The sequence below is a fragment of the Megalobrama amblycephala genome, linkage group LG24 (assembly GCF_018812025.1).
Source record: "Megalobrama amblycephala isolate DHTTF-2021 linkage group LG24, ASM1881202v1, whole genome shotgun sequence".
In the NCBI taxonomy this organism is placed as follows: Eukaryota; Metazoa; Chordata; class Actinopteri; order Cypriniformes; family Xenocyprididae; genus Megalobrama; species Megalobrama amblycephala.
The window spans coordinates 11,082,285-11,106,182 of record NC_063067.1 but is presented as its reverse complement, the minus strand read 5'-3'; the positions used below and the strand labels follow the sequence as shown (position 1 = coordinate 11,106,182).

Sequence of the window (23,898 nt, the reverse complement as noted above, 5' to 3'; positions counted from 1 at the left end):
TGACGGAAGATCTGAATGCTATAGAAGCTTGTTTCCACCACGTAATAAAAAATAAAAATAAAAGATAATTTTTATCTCACAATTCTGACTTTTTATCACAATTGTGAGATAAAAACTCGCAATTGCGAGAAAAAAGTTCAGAATTGTGAGATATAAACCTTCAACCCCCCTACCCCCCTTTTCCTGACTTTAAGTTATAAACTTTAAATGACTATTTTTCTTGCAATTGCGAGTTTATATCTTGCAATTCTGACTTTTTCCTCATAATTCTGTCCTTTTTTCTCACAATTGTGAATTTATATCTCATAATTCTGACTTTATACAGGTGCTGGTCATATAATTAGAATATCATCAAAAAGTTGATTTATTTCACTAATTCCATTCAAAAAGTGAAACTTGTATATTTTATTCATTCATTACACACAAACTGATACATTTCAAATGTGTATTTCTTTTAATTTTGATGATTATAACTGACAACTAAGGAAAATCCCACAATAGAATATTGTGAAAAGGTTCAATATTGAAGACACCTGGTGCCACACTCTAATCAGCTAATTAACTCAAAACACCTGCAAAGGCCTTTAAATGGTCTCTCTGTCTAGTTCTGTAGGCTACACAATCATGGGGAAGACTGCTGACTTGACAGTTGTCCAAAAGATGACCATTGATACCTTGCACAAGGAGGGCAAGACACAAAAGGTCATTGCAAAAGAGGCTGGCTGTTCACAGAGCTCTGTGTCCAAGCACATTAATAGAGAGGCGAAGGGAAGGCAAAGATGTGATAGAAAAAAAGTGTACAAGCAATAAGGATAACCGCACCCTGGAGAGGATTGTGAAACAAAACCCATTCAAAAATGTGGGGGAGATTCACAAAGAGTGGACTGCAGCTGGAGTCAGTGCTTCAAGAACCACTACGCACAGACGTATGCAAGACATGGGTTTCAGCTGTCGCATTCCTTGTGTCAAGCCACTCTTGAACAGCAGACAGCGTCAGAAGCATCTAAAGACAAAAAGGACTGGACTGCTGCTGAGTGGTCCAAAGTTATGTTCTCTGATGAAAGTAAATTTTGCATTTCCTTTGGAAATCAGAGTCCCAGAGTCTGGAGGAAGAGAGGAGAGGCACACAATCCACGTTGCTTGAGGTCCAGTGTAAAGTTTCCACAGTCAGTGATGGTTTGGGGTGCCATGTCATCTGCTGGTGTTGGTCCACTGTGTTTTCTGAGTTTATATCTCGCAATTCTGATTTTTTTTTTGCATGATATAAACTCCCAATTCTGAGAAAAAAAACAGAATTGGAAATTGTGAGTTTATATCTTATATCTCGCAATTCTGGCTTTTTTCTTGCAGTCGAGTTTATAGCTCGGAATTCTTACTTCATTTCTTAGAATTAGGAGTTTATATTATGCATTTCTGAGAAAAGAAAGTCTGAATTGTGAGATAAAAAGTCGCAGTTATCTTTTTAATTTTTTTATTCAGCAGTGTAAACAAGCTTCCATTGAACTCTAGCTTGCAGTCGATTGTTGAAAAAAAAAAAAAAAAAAAAAAAAAAAAAAACAGGGAGGGGAGGGGGGGGAGGGGGGGGGGGGGGGGGAGGGGGGGGGGGGGGGTTAAGTGAACTTAATGACTGGAGAAGTCTGGCGTACAGTAAGTCACCAGAGAGAAGTCTTTTGCTTCACTGGAAGAACATTACATGGTCAAAAATTAAACACACATACATTAATAACATGCATTTCTTTCTTTTTTCTTTTTTCTTTTTTTTTTTACAGCCTGCGCCACTTTTTAAAAAAGAAAGAAAGGTTATTTTTTCTCTAGCCCATAGCAGTTGGCAGTAGCGCTGGTGAAATTTGCTCATAGGTGATCTTTTGGACATGTTGTGCTTTGATGATTAATAAATTCCACTTTGCAGTTGTCCGCTCCAAAATGTATTTATAAATAAATTAGCCATTAAGGTCTTTTTCCATCATTTACCACTAAATGATAATCTGGTGTTGAACACAGACACCTGTGCTGGCACTATTAGTTCAACCAGTCACACTGAAAACAATGAAGCTATTTTAATGTCAAAATTGTTAAATGATTTTAACTGTGTTCAACAGGTTTCATTTATTTCAAAAGATCACAAAGGCAGCCCTAATTATATATTACCAAAGCACTGCTGTTTAACATGACAGAATTATGTGCAATGATAATTATTATTTGACTTTAAATTGGCTGTTTAGAAGTGAGAGAATAAGTAAAAGGGTATATAAATATAACATGTGATATTACTTAGGCATATCAAGTAAGGAAATCTCCACGTCTCTGTCTGATTTCAGTGTGTGGACGGGAGCTCGGGGTCAGAGAGCTCTTCTCTGAAGAGGGTCGCTGTGGTGGAGGACTTCTATGATATCATCTATGCCATGCACGTTGAGATCAGTTCCGACCCAGCCAAAACACCCAAACACGCCGGGCAGAAGAAAACGTATAAAGCGGTGAGTAAAGCGAGGAACTTCGCTCTCATTGTCTCTGATCAGTCATGGAAGTATGTTTATGACCTCGTGCAGTTTAGATTTAATACCCCGTGCGGCCCTTTTTGACCGCCTGTATCTGTCTGTCACGTCGAGTGTCCCGTACTCTGTCAGCTTGATTTATTTCCTCTGTGATTCTTATGAGCAGAAGCGAGCGGCTCGTGGTGTGTGCTGCACTCCTGCTGTGTGTTGTCCTGGTGTGATTTGTAGCAGAGAATCGCTGGCCTCTGTGAGTTTTGGGTAAATCAGTCAGAATACACAACATTACCTGATAAATGAAAGCTGGAGGGACTCTGTGGGACTCTGCTTCTTTCTTGTTTCCTGCTTTTTTTCTAGTTTTCTGTTTTTTGATTTCTCCAGCATTTTTTGCATTACATTTTTCTTTCTGTATTTATTGATTTTCATTCCTCCTCTTTTTTGCATTTATGTGCTTTTTCAGTTTTTTTTCTTTCTGCATTTCTTTTTTTTCTGCATTTCTTTCTTTCTTTCTTTCTTTCTTTCTGCATTTTTTCTTTATTTCTGCATTTCTGTGTTTAATGTATTTATACACTTTTTTTTGTCTTGCATTTCCTTTTTTTATTTTTATTTCTTTTTAAATTCTTTTTGCATTTGTCTTTCTTTTTATTCTGTCTTTTTATTCCTTTCTTTCTTTCTGCATTTTTTTTCTTTTTGGACTTCCTTTTGCGGTTTTAATTTTCTTTTTTTCTGCATTTCTGTATTTACTGTATTTCTACACATTTTTTTTTCATTTCTTGTCTTGCATTTTCATTCTGCATGTTTTTGCATTTTCTTTCTGTATTTCTTTTTCAATTTGTTTTTTTTTCAATTCTTTTCTGTCTTTTTAATTTTTCTGAATTTATTTTCTATTTTTTCTTTCTGCATTTCTTTCTTTTTGCTGTTTTTTCTTTCTTTCTTTCTTTCTTTCTTTCTTTCTTTCTTTCTTTCTTTCTTTCTTTCTTTCTTTCTGCATTTATTTCTTTTTGCAGTTTTTACTTCTTTCTTTCTTTCTTTTTACATTTCCTTTTGCAATTTTTATTTTCTTTTTTTCTGCATTTCTGTGTTTACTGTATTTCTACACATTTTTTTTTCATTTCTTGTCTTGCATTTTCATTCTGCATGTTTTTGCATTTTCTTTCTGTATTTCTTTTTCAATTTGTTTTGTTTTTTTCAATTCTTTTCTGTCTTTTTAATTTTTCTGCATTTTCTTTTCTATTTTTTCTTTCTGCATTTCTTTCTTTCTGCATTTATTTCTTTTTGCTGTTCTTTCTTTCTTTCTTTCTTTCTGCATTTATTTCTTTTTGCAGTTTTTACTTTTCCTGTTGCAATTTTTCTTTTCTTTTTTCTGCATTTGTTTACTGTATTTCTACACATTTTTTTTCATTTCTTGTCTTGCATTTTCATTCTGCATGTTTTTGCATTTTCTTTCTGTATTTCTTTTTCAATTTGTTTTTTTTTTCAATTCTTTTCTGTCTTTATTAATTTTTCTGCATTTTCTTTTTTCTATTTTTTCTTTCTGCATTTATTTATTTTTGCAGTTCTTTCTTTCTTTCTTTCTACATTTTTCTTTTTGCAGTTTTACTTCTTTCTTTCTTTTTACATATCCTTTTGCAATTTTTATTTTCTTTTTTTTTCTGCATTTCTGTGTTTACTGTATTTCTATACATTTTTCATTTTTGTCTTGTATTCCCATTCTGCATTTAATTTTTCTTTCTGTATTTCCATTTTAATTCTTTTTGCATTTCTGTCTTTCTTTTCTTTCTGGACTTTTATTCATTCCTCATTTCTGCATTTTCTTTTCAATTTTCTCTTTCATTCTGCGTTTCTTTCTCTTCATTGTTGTAGGCAGAAAAGAGGTTAGATTTATTTAGGTTCGCGGTGAACATCTTTAGAACTCTGTATCACACAAGTGCTGTCATGGAAACATGGGAAGTGAGAGTGACATGGGCTGCTCTCACCTGGTGTGGTCCAGTGCTGCTGCCCTCTTTTGGACAGTTACAAAAGTGCATGTTTGCGCTCACGTGCATTTAGCTAGCACTTACACACGTTATTCCAATAAATGCATAAATAAGCTTGTTTTTGGTTGTGTTACATTAATAATTTCTGTGATATATGTTTTAGTCTTTGACTCACACACACATATATTGTGTCCTCCACACTGTCCCTTGTTCCTCTCGCGCCTGACAGCTGTTAGTCTATGAGGGGAGGGGAGGGCAGGGCCATGAGCAGAGCTTTTCCCTCTGCATCAGGATTTGTGTGCTTGCTCTTCTTAGGATCTCCTGGAGGAATCGGGGTACTAGAAAGGAGAATTCTCAGTCTTTCTGGCTCTTGGATCAGTGCTGCAGTGGGGTTTGTGTGTTTAGTTCAGTCTTCATAATGCACACACATACATACTATATCCTCCAGCTGTGGTTCCATGGCCTCCCATGCTGGTTTGTTAGCGCCTCATGGGAGATTAGAGAGACACGAGGGACCTTCAATGAAAGTCCAGTTTAATGGCAGAAATGTGGAGGAGGGAGAAACTAAACAGACATGAGAAAGAAGAGTAAATATAAAAGAAAGATACATATACAATTTTGTTAAGCTTTGAGGGGTGATGATGAATAAAAAACTAGTGGATTTGTGGTGATGATAGTTTGTTTAATGGTGTGTAACCTTCAAATAATGCATTGTTTTATACTAAATTACCATGTTTGGCTTTAAGAGAGTATATGGGAAAGAATCATCTATATGTAGATCATCTTTCAATGTGTGTAAATACAGTAAGGTCTGAGACCACTATTTAAAATGTTTCTGTTTTTTTTCCTCATTTTTTACTTGTTATAATATCAGCAAACAAATAATAATCTAAAGTTGAGAAAATAACATGAATATCAGAATGTCTTAGTATTTAGTTTGTCTCCCTTTTGCTTAATTGACAGCAGCACTTGTGTAAAATCTGATGATCATGTTCTCCAACATGATTTGAGATGATCCAAAGAGGATCTTGAGATTCACTGTCGGAAAAAAAAAGGCACAAAAGCTGTCACTGGGGCGGTACCCTTTCAAAAGGTACACCTTTGTACCTAAATAGTGCATATTAGTACCTCAAAGATACATATTAGAAATTTTCGAAAGGGTACGGCCACAGTGACAGCTTTTGTACCTTTTTTTTCAATGTAGAAACCACTGACCGTCTGTCACAGAGTCACATGATCAGTGTCACTAATTTATTTCATTAGTGAGCTTCACGAATTGCAAATTGCAAACATTTTATAAAACATTTCAAAAACCTAAAACGTTTTTTTTTTTCCCAATTTCCAGTTTAAATGTTTCACTGATTTGCAATGTGGTCTCAGACGTTTGGATCTACTGTAACCGTATATATGTGTGACAGAGAAATGTTTTGACAAAGACAATTATGAGCATTCTCACAAAAGTAAATTATTTCATCCTTCATATAGACATGGAATCGAGAGGTGTGAGCATATGAGAGAGGAGATCAGCTCTTTGAATGTAAAGATATCAGAGATTATTAGTCCACTTGATGACAGTATCCTAAGAAAACATTCACAAGCATTCACACCCTGCCAGCAAACTAATCATCTCTTGTGTTTCCTGTTACTGACTCCTCTTTGTTAAGAGAAAATGGTAATAAATCATTCTTACTCTGCACCTCTGATAGATGTTAGGTGTCTCAAATGTGCTAAATTGCTGGGAAAATGTTGATAGTGAACATTAACACTTAATAAAATGTATGTTAAAATTACGAGTATGACACGTACTTGAATAAAAAAATCAATAAATTAAAAGGAAAAAATAGCAGCAATAGCAAATGATTACTTGTGCATATTCTCTTGTAAAAAATGGAAAGAATAAATAAATAAATAGTCCCACTGATTTATGGGTTTCATTTCTTTTCTTGTTTTGGTAAATGTAAACTGCATTGTTTTTCATAATCATCACTGTTCCATCTTTCTTATAAATTGTTGCCGTCATGTCTGGTCTGAGAGCATTTTACCATATATTAAGCTTTGGTGCTACTAAATGTGATTTTTATAACACTCCGAGTTGCCGTTTGTAGGATCAGTGAGTCTAAAAGATCTTGAAGTGAAGTTCAAAATGGTGTGTTTGTGTGTCAGATAGCGGAGACGTATGCGTTTCTGCCCAGAGAGGCGGTGACCCGTTTCCTGATGAGCTGTGGAGAATGTCAGAAGAGGATGCACATCAGCCCCAGCGGAGCAGAGTTCAAAGGTATCGCACCAAATCCACACACAAACATAGACCAATCTAGATTACTTTAGATTTAATCTAGGTTTACGCCTTTAGGTATTAGCATCTGCTTGACTCCAAAGAGCTGACAAGCTAGAATCCATTCATTCCCATATATTTTAAACATATTCATGCCCATAATGCTTCGTTGGACAGCTCATTGTCTTTGTTAAAATAACCCCCTCTCCTCCCTTTTGTCCCCTGCCCACCCTGTAACGAGCTCCCCCCGTCGCGCCAGCCTGAAGCTAATGAAACCCCCTCTGGCCACACCTCCTCCCACTCGCACACACTCATCCCAACACCCTCTCTGATTAGGCTGCAGTCACTGGAGTGTCCTGCTAGCCTCCCTACACATGGCAATTAGCCCAATTACAGGCCTTTTAACAAAGAAAATGCCTCTGAAACCAGATTATTTCTACAGAGAGTGAGAGGGAATTGTGGGTGGAATCCATTGGGGGAAGGATTTGATTGGGATGTTTTCATTGGGACGGAGAATTCAATGAATAAAACTCGGTTATTTTGTCATTTTGGCGCAGATGCGATCTCAGTTAGTCCGAACCCTACGGTGCGGGTTGCCAATCAGAAGAACTGCCCTCAAATGTCCCGCTCGCTGAGATAAACAGAGAGGAAACCCCTCCCAGGCCTGAACTGTCAAAGTGTTGTGTCAACGTTGCGGGCTTAGGTTGGGTGCTGCTCATAAAGAGAGCAGCTAATTGGCTTCTTGCCCATGGGGGTGCACAGACCTCCCTCCCTCCCTCCAGCCGGCCATATGAAAGTTCAGTGCTGAATTATTCAAAGTAATTAATTACTGTACACTCACTCTGTCTTTAATTGACACTCAGGCTGTGGTTGATATCGGCTCTTTTATCCACATATCTGTTGCTGTTGTACGGCTTAATGTGCATATTATATATAGGTACTTAAGAAGTGATATTAGTAGCAACACATGATTTTTCCAACACATGATGTGTGGCATAATGGTTAAATATAAACTAATTAGTGTTAATTACTCTGTTCTGCAACTAATGTGTTTTAAAGGAGAAGCTGTATAAGTTTTCTCAGGTTGAGTGTGGATGCTACTGTTGGATGCTAGCAGTCCCTTGTGAAAAAGAAGTGCACTTGTAGTGTACTTCAGATCTTAAAAGTATATTAGAAAACTGTACTTGCAGATAAATATATAAATGAAATAAAGGCCACTTAAGGGTACTTATTTAGAGTGCACTTTCATGACTGTTTCTTAACATTACACTTATAATAATGTGAAATTAAAAGTTTAACTTTAAAGCGCATTTTAAATAATTAAGTTTTAATAATCTTTGTTGTGCTTTAAAGTAGTACCCTTATTTTGATGTGTTGACTAACATACTAAAGCACATGTAAAGTACTTGATTGCAATTTTATCTGTTGTTTAATTTGATATTACATTTAAAAGTAATATATTTTAAATGTACTAAATAGCAACTTCATCATACTATGAATGCTTGTCAGTACAAACAGCAGTGCACTTTAATCGTATTTCAAAGATAACAGAATTATGAAATTACATATAAAGATGTACTTAAGTACTACTTAAATGGGTCAAAAGCACAACTAATTGCATTTAATATAAATAAAACATGCAAATAAGTGTCTGTTTGCACTCAAGTATATTCTTTTAAAGTATATTATTTCCATAGTAAGTGACCTAAGTGAACTTTTTCACAAGTGGTATTACCTTCAGTAATTTACACTAGCTTGTTTGTCTTTGTTGCATTTCTTTGCTGCCTCACTGAGATATATATATATATATATATATATATATACACTCTAAAAAATGCTGGGTTAAAAACAACCCAAGTTGGGTTGAAAATGGACAAACCCAGCAATTGGGTTGTTTTAACCCAGCGGTTATAATTTATAATTTTATATATTTATAATATATTTATAAACTATTAAACTATTAAATTTATATTAATAAAATATTAAAGCTTATTAATAAACATTCACCTTTTGTCTATTATTGTTGCCTCTAATTGCAACTGGTTTTTAATTTCCCAACTATTTTGGGTTCATTTTAAGCAAGCCATATAGCAATTTTTAAACAATAGTTGGTTTAAATAAAACTACCCAGCAGGTTGGGACAAACATTTAACCCAACCGCTGGGTTAAAACAACCCAATCGCTAGGTTTGTCCATTTTTTTTTTAACCCAGCATTTTTTTGTGTATTATTTATATATATATATATATATATATATATATATATATATATATATATATATATATATATATATATATATATATATAATATTGACAGATTAGTGACCAAACAACAAATAAAGCTTTTAAGTTTTTTTTTGCAGTTCCAGCCTAGGTGAGACTTCTTAGCAGCCTGACAAAACTGGAAGCCTGAAAATCATTTTTTGTTTGTTTTAGTGGTGATCTAGTTCCTGAATATATAAATATATATATAATATATTTTAGTTTGTTGTGGTAAATCCATATGAAATGAGAAAATGAGGTTGATCAATACACAGCAAACAGCTCATCCATTACTGATAGCCTGTGTGTGTGTATGTGTGCGTGAGATTATCAGCAGGTAATGGGTTGCTTCATGGCTCTTTTAACTCAAAGCTGATAAAATCCATAAATGAGAAGGATGTTACATGACTAAAAACTGCCTCCACGTTTACGAAGTCTAAAGGAAATGGTTGAGAATTCCTCACATTGTGTTTCAGACCTTCTTCAGAACACTCAGGGAGACCATAAGTGCACTTCTTTGTGTGAGCGCACTTAAAATTGAGTGTATATCTGTGCTTTAATCACACACAAACACACAGACAGATGAATTAAAAAAACAAATCAGTCATCATTATTGTCACTGTCAGAAGCATTATCATCATGATCTTTCCAAACATTCATAATGATTTTTTTCACACTGTAGCATTGGATGAAAAAAATATCATCTGTTTTTGTGCATTTCTCTATGCCTATTAATGTAATTTGCATATGGATTTTTTTAATAATTAGGCTTTTGTTTGGATTGTTAATCTGGCAGAGGCTGAAGGGTGACTGCAGAAAACACAGGGACAGATACTGCCCTCTAGTGACAGATTAGAGAAATAACACTCTTTATATGATTCTCGGGTATAACAACAGAATTATTCACTTTTCCTGTCACAATAATTATGTATAGCCTCACTTTTGTAAATCTCTCATGCTTTCTCAGAGAATAACCAGCCCACCTCTCTGGCGGCCGACCTCATAGACTACAACATGCCCCTCACGACAACATACCTGAAACAGAAGAAACTACAGTGCATGAACAACAACAACAACGAACAGGTAAAGCACTCTTCTCTAATATCTCTGTGTGTTCACTGACCGACATGCAATCAGTAGGCATCCACATCTCATTTTAGTCCATCCAGATGGTGCAGAAATCATTGTGAGGGTTTTTACTTCAGTTTGCATTTATGTATTTTTTCTTAGAAGGTATAGCAAATCATTAGCCTTAAGGAAAATATTTCAGGCACTTTCAGCATGTACTCCAGGTAATATGCAGTAACTTGAGCTCTGCCACATCGGCCACCCGTGGGTGGGGTGGGTTGTTGTGAGTTTGTGTGGTGTGGTATTTAGAAGGAATGGCAGTTAGTTCTGTTCTAATTAACAAGTTTTCTGAGCCGCTTGCTAATTAGCTGAGGTGTGAGAAAACCGGTGAAGTGCCAATCTAACAATGAAAGGCAAACCATACTTGGAGTCACACACACCTTAGTTTGTACACACACAGAAACATGTTTAACTTTAACTCAGTTTGCTCAGTAGAGCAAAGCTAGCTTAAAGGGTTAGTTCACCCAAAAATGAAAATAATTATTTACTCACCCTCATGTCGTTCTACATCCGTAAGACCTTCGTTCATCTTGGAACACAAATTAAGTTATTTTTGATGAAATCCGATGGCTCAGTGAGGCCTCTATAGACAGCAATGTCATTGAACTTCTCAATATCCATAAAGGTACTAAAAACATATCTAAAACAGTTCAAGTGAGTCCAGTGGTTCAATCTAAATATTATAAAGCGACGAGAAAACTTTTTGTGTGCCAAAAAGTTAGTGATTGTGATGGTGTTTTCAAAACACTGCTTCAAATCTTTTGTTTTCTTTTGCCAAAGTCATGTGATTTCAGCAGTTTTGCATTTTGATACTCGATCCGAATCACTGATTTGAAACAAGATTTGAAGCAGTGTTTTGAAATCGCCATCACTAGATATCATTGAAAAGTCGTTTTTTTTTTTTTTTTTTTTTGGCACACAACAATATACTCGTCGCTTTATAATATTTAGATTGCACCACTGAACTCACATGAACTGTTTTAAATATGTTTTTAGTACCTTTCTGGATATTGAGAAGTTCAATGACATTGCTGTCTATGGAGGCACTGAGCCATCGGATTTCATCAAAAATATCTTAATTTGTGTTCCGAAGATGAAGGGCTTATTTTCATTTTTGGGTGAACAAACCCTTTAACCAGAAAGACCTCAGTGTTCAAACAGAATAACCATGATGGCTAATTTAGGCTAACTAATTAGTCTTTTTACAGGTTTTTTTTCAGCTACTGTACTTACACACATTTTTAAAACTTTGCCTCTTTTTTTTTTTTCAAAACTTTACACACAAATCCAAAAACTGCACACACAAAATGCAAAATGCCTCACATCTCTTGCAAAATGAAGCACTGCATTCAAAATATCACAAACACATCTCAAAAGCAAACGTTTGTCTTACGTTGCAAACACCTTTGCCATAATATTCTATTTTTGGATATATCATATACACAGTTATTCAAAACCTAAAGCTCTTCTTTCATGAGCTCCTATGTATATTTCTGTACAAGATTGAAAGTAATAGGCAGAAAGATGTTGAAAAATTCATGGTAAACACGAAAGCAAGATAGAAAGCAAACTGTTTATTTTTTCACTGTAAGCATTTGTGGTTGTGAATACAGTATTACACTGTACGAAAGAAAAAAAATACATAAACCATGTGAAGTTGGACAGAAACAATGGTTGTGTTTGAAAAAAGAAATCAAGATAATTTCTGTTACACAGAGAATTGTGTGTTGTGCTTTGCAAAAATTGTTTTTTGAAATTGAAAACTTCAAAAGTCAAAGGCAGAGAATTAGTGTATGGTTTTGCAGATTTGCTGTGTGGCTCTGGTGTTTGAGTGTCATTTTTCAGAAATTGTGTGACAAGTAAAGATTTTGTGTGTAAGCCGTTGAAAAAAACGAATTTTATTTCATTTTAATGTTCATTTAATGTTAAGTGCTAAAAATGACATCATAAAAATCATTGGTTTTAAACAACATTTGGACATTTTTAGACCAAATATTGATGATAGTGTTATTAAATAACAATTCTGGTTGACTAACTTCACTTGGCATGGCTATACTGTTCCTTCAGCTAGTCTGGCACACAACCTAGACAACACAAACCACTATATAACTGTCTGAACCAGCATTCATACTGGTCTAAGCTGGTCTTTTCCATTTCAGTACACTCTCTAAACTGGTTACATTCTCCTATAATGTGTAGCCAATGCAAGACAAGACATGCCACAGTTAGATTTCCTTTTATTATAGAATCTACCTGTGCACTGCAGTTGTTTGCTTTCAATTTACTGTGAAATTTTTCCAAGAATCTCTAATATAAATGCCCTAATATAAAACCCCACACTGCTTATTGGAATCTATGTTTTGAATACATACCTTTAGTATGAGAGGTTTTGTTTTGAGTAAATTGCAGGGAGCAGACAGGAAGTGTGTGTGTGTGTGTGTGTGTGTGTGTGTGTGTGTGTGTGTGTGTGTGTGTGTGTGTGTATGTGTATGTGTATGTGTGTGTGTGTATGTGTGTGTGTGTGCATGCATTTTTGTGACATATCAGGACACAAATCTGTGTAATGACATGGGTATGACATGGGTATTACAAGGAGAGGGTGAATTATGAGGACTTTACCCCATGTCCACATTTTTCAAAAGGCTTATAAATCATACAGAATGAGTTTTTTTGTTTTTTTGTTTTTGAGAAAGTAAAAATGTGCACAGTTTCCTGTGATGGGTAGGTTAAGGTGTAGGGTTGGTGTAGGGTGATAGAAAATACAGTTTGTACAATATAAAAACCATTACGCCTATGGAATATCCCCACAATTCACAAAAACAAACCTGTGTGTGTGTGTGCGTGTGTGTGTGTGTGTGTGTGTGTGTGTGTGTGTGTGTGTGTGTGTGTGTGTGTGTGTGTGTGTGTGTGTGTGTGTGTGAAATGTCCTATTGTAGTTTTGGTTTCCAAAGGGTGTGGCATGAAAAGAGAAGCAGGCAGGTGATGACTTGAAAGCACAAGAAGCACTATAAAAATAGGGTACAGTACCCCACTATCTACTGTTATGTTAGATAAACTATTATCTAGCATAACATTACCATAGCATGAAATCGAGCTAGTTTTAAACACATGAAAAACTGTACCTCTTGATTAAAAAAGGGGACTTGTCCCACCTCAAAGGTTGACCTTCTCAACTGTGTGCAACAATTAAAATTACACAACGATGTAATTTTGACACAATGTGCTAATTTGATTTTGTTTATATATATATATATATATATATATATACACGTTTATAAACTGCTACATGTGACATAACTACAATAACTACAAAACAACATGGTCCCAAATTAACTAGCCTCTACCAAGTGACAGCTTAATTTTACGGAAGAGGATTAGGGCCAAGCAATAATAAAAAAATAAAACCATCTCGAGATTAAAGTTGTTAAATTTCGAGAAAAAACTCGTTAAATTTCGAGAAAAAAGTCGAGATAAAATGTTGAGAATATCTCATTAAATTACGAGAAAAAAGTCGTTAAATTTCAAGAAAAAAGTCGAGATAAAATGTTGAGAATAAACTCATTAAATTTCGAGAAAAAAGTAGAGATAAAATGTTGAGAATAAAGTCATTAAATTACGAGAAAAAAGTTGTTAAATTACGAGAACAAATTCGTTAAATTATGAGAAAAATGTCGTTAAATTTCGAGAAAAAAGTCGAGATAAAATGTTGAGAATAAACTCATTAAATTACGAGAAAAAACTCATTAAATTATGAGAATAAACTCATTAAATTATGAGAAAAAAGTCGTTAAATTACGAGAACAACTTCGTTAAATTACGACTTTTTTTCGTAATTTAATGAGTTTATTCTCATAATTTAATGAGTTTATTCTCAACATTTTATCTCGACTTTTTTCTTGTAATTTAACGACTTTTTTCTCGTAATTTAATGAGATATTCTCAACATTTTATCTTGACTTTTTTCTCAAAATTTAACGAGTTTTTTCTCGAAATTTAACAACTTTAATCTCGAGATGGTTTTATTTTTTTATTATTGCTTGGCCCTAATCCTCTTCCGTATAATTTAGCCTACATTTGCAGTTTAGTTAGTTTTATCTTCTTGGAATTTTATTTCATTTTGATGTTCATTTAATGTTCATTACTAAAAACAATAGTAACATCATACAAATCAGGGTTTTAAATAACATTTAGACATTTTTTTTAGACCAAATATTGATAACAGGGTTGCAAAAATCAAAAACCTCATGTAAAATTAATGTATACCATTCAAAAATTTGGTGTTGGGAAGATTTTTTTAAAGCTTTTGAAAGAAGCTCACCAAGGCTGCATCTTTTGGATCAAAAATACAGTAATATTGTGTAATATTATTATAATTTAATGAACTGTTTTCTATCTGAATATTATTTCATCATTACTCCGGTCTTCAGTGTCACATGATTCTAACACGCTGATTTGATGCTCAAGAAACATTTATTATAATTAAACAGTTGTGCTGCTTATTTTTCTGGAAACCATGAGTTTTTTTTTTTTTTTGAGGATTTTTTGATGAATACAAAGTTCAAAAGAACAGCATTTATTTGAAATAGAAATCTCTTGTAATATTACAAATGTCTTTACTGTCACTCTTGATCAATTTAGTGGATCTTTGCTACATAAAAATAGTAATACCTTAAAAAAAAAAAATCGAACTGATCTCAAACTTTTGAACAGTAGTGTAAAATGAAATGTAATTTGACCTCCTAAAGCTAGCGACGATCATTTGAAGGTTAAGCTCCTCCTTTCATTGTTAAATGTCCTATTTTGTATGCTATTTGCAGAAAGTGCCAAAAGGCAGATGAAGAAAAGCAGAGTTAGAGACAGAGACTAAGTGCTGAGATATAGAAATAGCAAAAGAAAAGAGAGAGAAACTCAGAGAGTCACACAAATAAGCAGAATAATTAACAAAGAGGCCCTTGGATGAGTGGGAGCGAGAGCAGAGGATGTGGCGAGGAGGATGGTCGGCTCTGCAGGACGCGTGTGTCCAGCTCAATTCAATAAAGAAGGAAATTAGCAGCATCCTTCCTGCAGGCTGCAGACTCCCGGCTCTCAGAGGGGGGATGGAGGAGATTAAGGAGAGGGGGAATGTTCATTATCGTTTATGGCCTCCCCCCCACCCCACCCCCCCATTTGCTGTATCTCCTCTTCAGGAAACTCATTTTGTTCTCTCTCCTCCTTTAGCTCTCTCTCTCTCTCTCTCTCTCTCTGGGGAAAGGTGTGAGATTCTCAAATATTCTTGCAAATGATAAAGGCCTACTGTAGTCACAGAAAACACATGATAGAATTTGTTCCATCTACATTCCTACTTTCTCATGCGTTAAATAGCTAATCATTGTTTCTTTTATGTGGTAGTCAGCTTTTCTGAAAAATAGCTGCTGTGTTCATAAGTGTTATGTATATCGTCCATTGTCACACTGAAAAATTAATAGTGTCACTACTAAATTTAATATGGAAAAAGTGGCAAGTCTAGCAGTGTGAGTGAATGTGAATGCCACTTGTTCTATAAATGCTGTATTGTGCCATTTTGTCTGTAGGTGGCAGATTTACCAAGCAATTCATTCTGCTAACTAACAATACTAGCTGAACAAAGTTGCTGTGTAATCTTTTGCTGGCTTATTTCAGACAAATGTCAAACATTTTAGTTACCATGACAGATTATTTTATTCTTTTGTCACGTGTTTTCTCTGTTTTGGTTTTTGAGGGCTGTTTTTAACTTGTGTTGAGTATTGATATGGGTTTCTATTAGTTGACCTGTGCCTTGTTTTACTCCTCATCTTTGTGTTTTTGTAGTCCCCTGTTTGGTTTAGTTCTTTGTCTGTTCTCGTCTGTTTTATGAGGTTTTCTGTCCTCCCAGTGTTTTCTTGGTGTTCCTGAGTGTTTTTCTTTTTCTTTTAAAGGGTAGATTCATCTATAATTGCCTGTCATTAAAGGGTTAGTTCACCCAAAAATGAAAATAATGTTGTTTATTACTCATCCTCATGTCATTCTACACCCATAAGACCTTCGTTCATCTTCGGAACACGAATTAAGATATTTTTGATAAAATCTGATGGCTCAATGAGGCCTCTATAGAAAGCAAAGCCATTGAAACTCTCAAGGTCCATAAAGGTAATAAAAACATATTTGAAACAGTTAATGTGAGTTCAGTGGTTCAATCTTAATATTATAAAGCGACAAGAATACTTTTTGTGCGGCAAAAAAAAAAACAAAATAACAACTTTTGGCTCGATTTCAAAACACTGCTTCATGAAGCTTCGGAGGTTTATGAATCGAATCAGTGGATCGGAGCACCAAAGTCACATGATTTCAGTTGTTTAGCCGTTTGATAGGAGATCTGAATCACTAATTCGAAACAAAAGATTCATAAAGCTCCGAAGCTTCATGAAGCAGTGTTTTGAAATCAGCCCATCACTATATATTGTTGAAAAGTCATCATTTTGTTTTTTTGACGCACAAAAAGTATTTTTGTCACTTTATAATATTAAGATTGAACCACTGAACTCACATGAACTGATTCAAATATGTGTTTAGTACCTTTATGGATCTTGACAGTTTCAATGGCTTTGCTCTCTATAGAAGCCTCATTGAGATTTCATCAAAAATATCTTAATTTGTGTTCTGAAGATGAACGAAGGTCTTACGGGTGTAGAACGACATGAGGGTGAGTAATTAATGACATTATTTTCATTTTTGGGTGAACTGACACTTTAATTACTCACCCTCATGTCTTTCCAAACCCATAAGACTTTTGTACATCTTCGAAACACAAATGAAGATATTTTAATGAAATCTGAGAGATTTCTGTCCCTCCATTGACAGTCCATGCAACTACCAATTTGATGATTCAAAAAGTTACTAAAGAGATTGTAAAACCAATCCATATGAATCGAGCAGTTTAGTCCACATTTTCTGAAGAGACACAATCACTTTATATGATGAATAGATTTAATTTTGGCTTTTATTCAAACACTCATCAACACACACATCATTTATGGAAAATGCAGAGCCCTGAAGCTCAAGCATGTTTGCTTGACGTGCAAGAACCAATCAGGTTTGTTCTCACGCGTCAAGCCTTTAAGGTTGAGCTTCTGTTTATGTTCGCTGATCAATGTTTATATGTATATAAAAGCCTAAATTCAGTATTTTCATCATTTAAAGCAGTCGAGTGTATTCAGAAAATTTGGACTAAATCACTCAATTCATATGGATTCATTTTACAATCTCTTTATGAGCTTTTTGAAGCATCAACATGGTAGTTGCGTGGACTGTCGATGGAGGGACAGATTCTCTCAGATTCATTTAAAATATCTTCATTTGTGTTTCGAAGATGAACGGCTTTGGAACGACATGAAAGTGAGTAATTGATATTTTTTCATTATCATTATTATTAATTTTTGGGTGAACTAACCCTTGATTAAAAAAGGCAATTATATTCTCTTCTCTCCCTGTGTGAACCAAGCCGTGACACACATTGTAAACTGGCTTAAAAGACAAAGACTCTTGCATTGCTGTTGTATATCATTTTTCCTATTGTCATTTTTTTTATTTATTTTTTTTTATTGTCAAATATAACGCTGGTGCAGTTTGTATTATGAGTGCAAATTGTATTTCCTGATTCCTTTGAATGTATGTGCTTCTCTTGAGGGCTCCATTAGTGACTCTTAAATCAAAGGGTGTGTATGTGTTTGTTCATGCACTTAGATGTGCACTGGGTAATTGAGACTGTGCTAATGTATAGGAAAAGAAAAAAACTTGGCTGATTTCCTTGTTCTTATTTCAATCATACAGTCTTCAATATGCGGAGACAGTGAGTATATGGAATAGATCTACAATTATTGAGATCTTTCTTTAGCAAACTCCAAAACAGATTATTTTTTATACAAATATGGATTTTCAGCACAAATGTCGCTTTTACAATAGAAGAAGATGGAGGCAGAACGAAAAGAGGGAGGGAGGGAATGGGAATTGCTCTAAAGTGGTTTTGGTGATTCTGTACCTCACTGTACTTATAGCGGGGCTGTGACGTCAGCTCGCGCGGCCCCGCCTCCATCTTCGGGGCTGGTTGCTAGAGTGAGTCGCGCGGAAGGCTCTCGCGACCGCAGCAATATTGTTGCAATATTAAACGGATAGAGAGTGGAGAGGAGAAGGGCTCTGCAACGAGAGGGGATCTGAGAAGAATATTAAAAACAAATTGCGTCCACCAGTGAAGGTAAGGACTCAATTAGCCTGGCATGACTTCATTATCTTAAATAGCAGGTTATTATAGATTTCCTCCAAGCAGAAAACGGCGTTTGTTGACTAGAGCTGCAAAGAGCTTATGCGGAGGTCGTTATGTTTATTTATTTTTTCTAACTGGGGTTTTGATACTGAGTTATGACATCTGTATATTTTAAGTTGAACAGTTAAATCGACATAGCCGTTGTTTACCATGGCGTTTATCCTGTACAAACACGCGACGCGTTTGCCGGTCAAGTTGAACAGTATATCGATGACGGAATGAAAACGGTTATTTTAACATGTTGGCTACCTTGACAACAGGATAGCGTCCATAGATTGTTTATCATCAGTCAGCATTTCTGACCGAAGTATTTGTGCCTGTCATATGTTGTAAAATATGCGCTTTCTGCACGCTTGATGGATTATTGATAATGCATGCATGCTGACAGCAGCGTGTTTTTACTTTATTTTGTTCAGTCTTATTTAACGTTATAGCACGAACAGTATAAACACAACCTGGCAGAAATATGTGCAGGACAGTCAGTTGGGTCTTTTTGAAGTCTTATACTTGTTTAAGAAAACATGTACTACACATAGGATATGAAGCTTATAGAGAAAAATATGAAACTTGCATGTTAATAACATCTGAACTTTAAGCAATAGAAATGTATGAGACAGAATTGTTGAGGGTCAGACTGTCTGAAATACTTTATGGATCATGACATTGTTTTGGCTATATGAACATATAAATTATAGAGTTATGAACTGATTATATAGTATAAAAATGGTGGATGAAGAAGGGGCATCATATGAATGGATTTGTCCATTTATCTCAAGGAATCCATCGACAGATCTGGGCAGCTTGCATGATTGAGGTGTTTAAATGTTACATATATTCAAGATATTAAAGTTTTAAGTTAGAAGGGTGAGGACTTTACCAGATAACGTTGCTGTAAATGATGCATGGATAAATTAAGCTGTATTTTTAACATGACTTTTGCTGAATGACGATAAACATACACTTTTATGGTAACTTTACTAACTTTTAAGTTATTCTTAATCTTATTTAATAATATATTTTATTTAAAATGTCCAGCATGTGCTTTGAAGTGTTTTGTTGTGGGTTTTTATCAGGATCTGGCAAAGCTGGTTCTGCAGGCTTACACATGCATGAAGGCCTGAAACTAGAGAACAGCTTGCTAACTTACAAATATCTAAAAGTGCTTTATGAATCATTAATATTCATACATTTCAGAGATTCCTGCCTTTGCTTTGCCCTTTACGTTTGCAGACGGCAATTGCCATATAACTTCAAGTCAGCATAGAAATCGAAATAAAAGGTATTTATTTGTTTAATGCTTATATCTTGCTCTAAATTGGCTGTAATTTTGTGTGAATTATGTTTCGTGCAATTAATAGACAGCTCAGCAGTTCCGGTGTTGTTTCTGTCTCTTCTGCTCTTCTGTGCCTCTGGCAGGTGGTTTTATAGACTGATGTGGGCGTTTAAGAACTGAAGAAATGTGCCACTGAGACAAATGCCAAAATTCACTTTTCCCTCCATCTTTTTAACCTTTTACAATCCTTAATTTGTGACTCTTTCAATTTTTATCACGACACACTACCCCATTTTTTTTATATACTCTGTTGCACATTTACTGGGGCTATTTAAACATCCCTTTCTGGTTACGTTTAATGGCTATGCAAATTAAAAGCAGAGAGGGTTGGCAAAGGGTTAAATGCTTTAAAACCGCCTTTATCATCCTCTGCCTTCTGCCAGAGCTTCACAAGGATAAAGCCTACCAAAATAAAATCACTTTTTTGACCCCACGTCAGCCTGTCCAGCAGAAGGGAAGCTCCATGAGCCATAATCCCTCCCTATAGCCAAGCTGTTCGGCAGCGAGGATCTCCCTCGCTCCTTCTCTCCCTCCTCCTCCTCTTTGCGCACTAGCCATCTAAATAGTCAAACTCATCCTGTCCAATCCTTTTTTTTCCGCTCCCTTCCGCTTGCACTCCTTGTTTCTCTCTTCTGTCCTTTCTCAGCTCTGGTTCTCTGAGTCTATTGTTCTTTGTATTGTCCCTGTGGTATTCCAGTGACTGTCTCTTTGCTCCTTCGTTCTCTGAGAGGGTCAGTACCATCCTCTGCTCTTCTCCAGCCATTACAAGGCAAATCAAAATTCCCATCTGGAGCCCCGAGATGCGCCTCTTTCTCAGCGCCACTGTTTCAGTGTTCCACGGGTCTGTATGGCCACTTGTTCTCGCATCACTGCAGATGGGACGTGCCGTATCTTAAAGTCAAACCACCACCAAATCACCAAGCCCTCTTATTTTTCCATGTCTGAAATGCAGTACACTACCCTTCAAAAGTTTGAGGTCAGTACCAAGAAATGTATACTTCTGCATGAATGCATTAAATTAATAAAAAGTGACAGTAAAGACATTTATAATGATACAAAAGATTTCTATTTCAAATAAATACTGTTCTTTTGAACTTTCTATTCATCAAAAAATTCCCAAAAAATTGTATCATGGCTTCCACACAAATATCAAGCAGCACAACTGTTTTCAACATTGATAATAAGAAAATCAGCTTATTCGAATAATATGCATATAAGAAAGGATCATGTGACATTGAAGACTGACATAATTATGCTAAAAATTCAACTTTACCATTATTTCAGAAAATAGTTATTTAAATTGTAATCATATTTCATAATATTACTGTTTTTACAGTATTTTTGATCAAATTTTTATAACGAGCATAAGAGACTTCATTGAAAAACATTTTAAAAAATCTTACTGACCCCAAACTTTTGTATGATTGTGTATGTAGTGAGGATTTTTCACTCTCCAGTCCATACCTGATGGACTATATTAAGTCCTGTCCTAATTTTTTGTTCTTGTTTTATATCCTGTTTCAGAAATATGATATATTACAGGAATGAAATGGGTTGTAATTGCAAATGACGTTATGTATCAACTTAAAAGTTTTCCCCATATTTTCCCCAGGCTGTTTTTGATTTGTCATAACATTCCGATTGTAGCCACAGCTGGTTTGAGCTTAATTATTTCTGAGCATCTCTGTGCATCTGTGCTACTGAGCAGTCTATTGTCATCACATCCAAGTGCCCAAATGCAGTATGTTTGTTTAGAATGTTATTGTTGTTCTTTTACAGCCCACGCGAGCGTTGGGCTAACCAATGAGATGCTCCCCTGATGATGGGTCCCCCACTGTGTAATTTCTTGTCTTTTCATGGCTCGTTTCCTCTTGGGCAACATGTGCTTAGACCTGAGGGGGAATCTAGGATGTGACATACAGGCTCCCTGGTGCCCTCTCTGCTTGTCTGTGCTTTCCCGGTGCTTCACTGTATGTAAGACTCATCCAGCAGAACGCCAGGCCTCTCTTTGGAGAAGCCTGTGCTTTACTGTTTCTTATCCGATGTCTGAAAGTGGACCTTAGGGTATCTTCCCTGCTGAAAAGAATGCCTTTTCACTCTGGTCCAGGCTAGTTTATGCTGGTGCTGATTTGGCTGACTGAATCTGCATTGTATGTAGATAAATCTCTGCCTAAAGGTGCGGTCACATTTACCTTTGCGCTGCAAAATTTCACTTGTTCAAAATCCAGTAATGTAAAATAGAAATCCAAGCTATCATGAGGCCAAAAAAAAATCCTCGGATTCAAGTTTGTCACACAAATTTGCAGTGTTAACCAACAGAAAGCTGCTGGATTTAAAAGTGACTTATGCAGCGCATTGTTACATTATTGACAATACACAGTGGACCTTTTTTGCCTGCAATTAATGACAGAAATTAAATTTTTGGGTGAACTAATCCTTTAACATCAGTCATTACTTTTAATCTGACTTAAAATTATGTTGTAGCTATTTGAAGTTTCTGAGACTGTAGTGTTCTTTTAGTATAATGTATAGACTATTATAGTATTTATTAATATTTATTAGTATTTATTTTATTTTAATATTTTCAGTTTTCATTATTATTTTATTTTAATTTTGTCATTTAAAATGTTAAGATCTACTAATTAATTAAAAAACATTTGGCTTCATTTTTTTTCCTGTTTTATTATTATTGTTATTATTTTATTATTAGACTTATTTATTCCGGTTAGTTGCCAAAGTAACATTTTATTATTAAAAATGATCTATTATCTATTATTTACATTTTATTTTAATTCAGCTTTATTTTAATTAACAAAAATGTTTTTTTAATAGTTTTTAATAGTTTTAGTTAACTTTAACTACACCATACTTTAACAAATTTATGACTTGTGCTGTATGACAATATGAAGAATAAAGGTTTACTTAATTAAAAAAAAAATGTTCAGTGTTTTTTGTTTAAAGGTGCCATAGAATTGAAAATTGAATTTACCATGGCATAGTTGAATAATAAGAGTTCAGTACATGAAAATGACATACTGTGAGCCTCAAACACCATTGTTTCCTCCTTCATACGTAAATCTCGTGCATGAAAAACACCACGAAAAAAAGGGCGAATCCCAACATAACACAGACTGTTATGTAACAGTTGGGATCATTATTATTTACGCCCCCAAAATTTGCATATACCAGCCCATGTTCAAGGCAAGCCAGTATTAACGTCGTGGAGCTGCACAGCCGAATCATCAGAATTTCTGCAGGTATTGTGAAGAAGCAAGCAAGGACAATAGCGAAAATGGCAGATGGATCGATAATAACTGTTCATTATCCATGATATCATGATATATTTAGTGATATTTGTAAATTTGTCTTTCTAAATGTTTCGTTAGCATGTTGCTAATGTACTGTTAAATGTGGTTAAAGTTACCATCGTTTATTACTGTATTCACGGAGACAAGAGCCGTCGTTATTTTCATTTTAAACCCCAAAACGCGTGTAGTCTGTATAATTCATAAACTCATCTTCATTCTTATTGAGTTTCTCCAGCAGTGTGTAGCTTTAGCCCTGTTAGCCGTGCAGCACACTAGTAAGCTCATTCAGAATCGAATTTTATCAAACATCCACAAAATACATGATATGCTGCATCACAAACAGTTTGTAAAGATCCATTTTGAGAGTTATATCAGCTGTGTGAACTTCTGTATTATTTATGCAATGTTTAATGGAGCTTGGGGGCGTTGAGCACAAGCATTTAAAGGTGTACACACACCAAATCAGCGCATTTTTAATCCCACCCCAAAATAGGCAGTTAAAACATGGTATAATAAAAAAAATCTGTGGTGTATTTTGATCTGAAACTTTACAGACACATTCTGGGGACACCTTAGACTTATATTACATCTTGTGAAATGGACATTCTATGGCACCTTTACAAAAAGAAAAAAATAGATAAAAGTATGGTACAGTTGTGTATATCAAAGTTATGGTCATTTAATTGATAGTTCCTCAGAAAGTACTAATAAATATGAATGGAATCATTAGGTGGAGTTAGAATTGTGATCAAAATTGTAAAATTCCCATCCCTAACCAACAATGTTGGAGTAATTTTAATCTGTACTATATTTGTGGG

General features: G+C 35.1%; 1 protein-coding gene across 2 annotated transcripts in view; it reads left to right on the top strand.

Moving 5' to 3' along the window:
- nol4lb (nucleolar protein 4-like b) overlaps window positions 1-23,898 on the top strand; it is a 122,512-nt gene that overhangs the window by 26,667 nt on the left and 71,947 nt on the right. For both annotated transcript variants that reach the window (XM_048177471.1, XM_048177470.1), the window contains exons 2-4: window positions 2,319-2,474; window positions 6,629-6,740; window positions 9,965-10,080. In XM_048177471.1, the coding sequence (XP_048033428.1) occupies window positions 2,319-2,474; window positions 6,629-6,740; window positions 9,965-10,080 (384 nt within the window). The remainder of the gene's footprint in view (window positions 1-2,318; window positions 2,475-6,628; window positions 6,741-9,964; window positions 10,081-23,898) is intronic.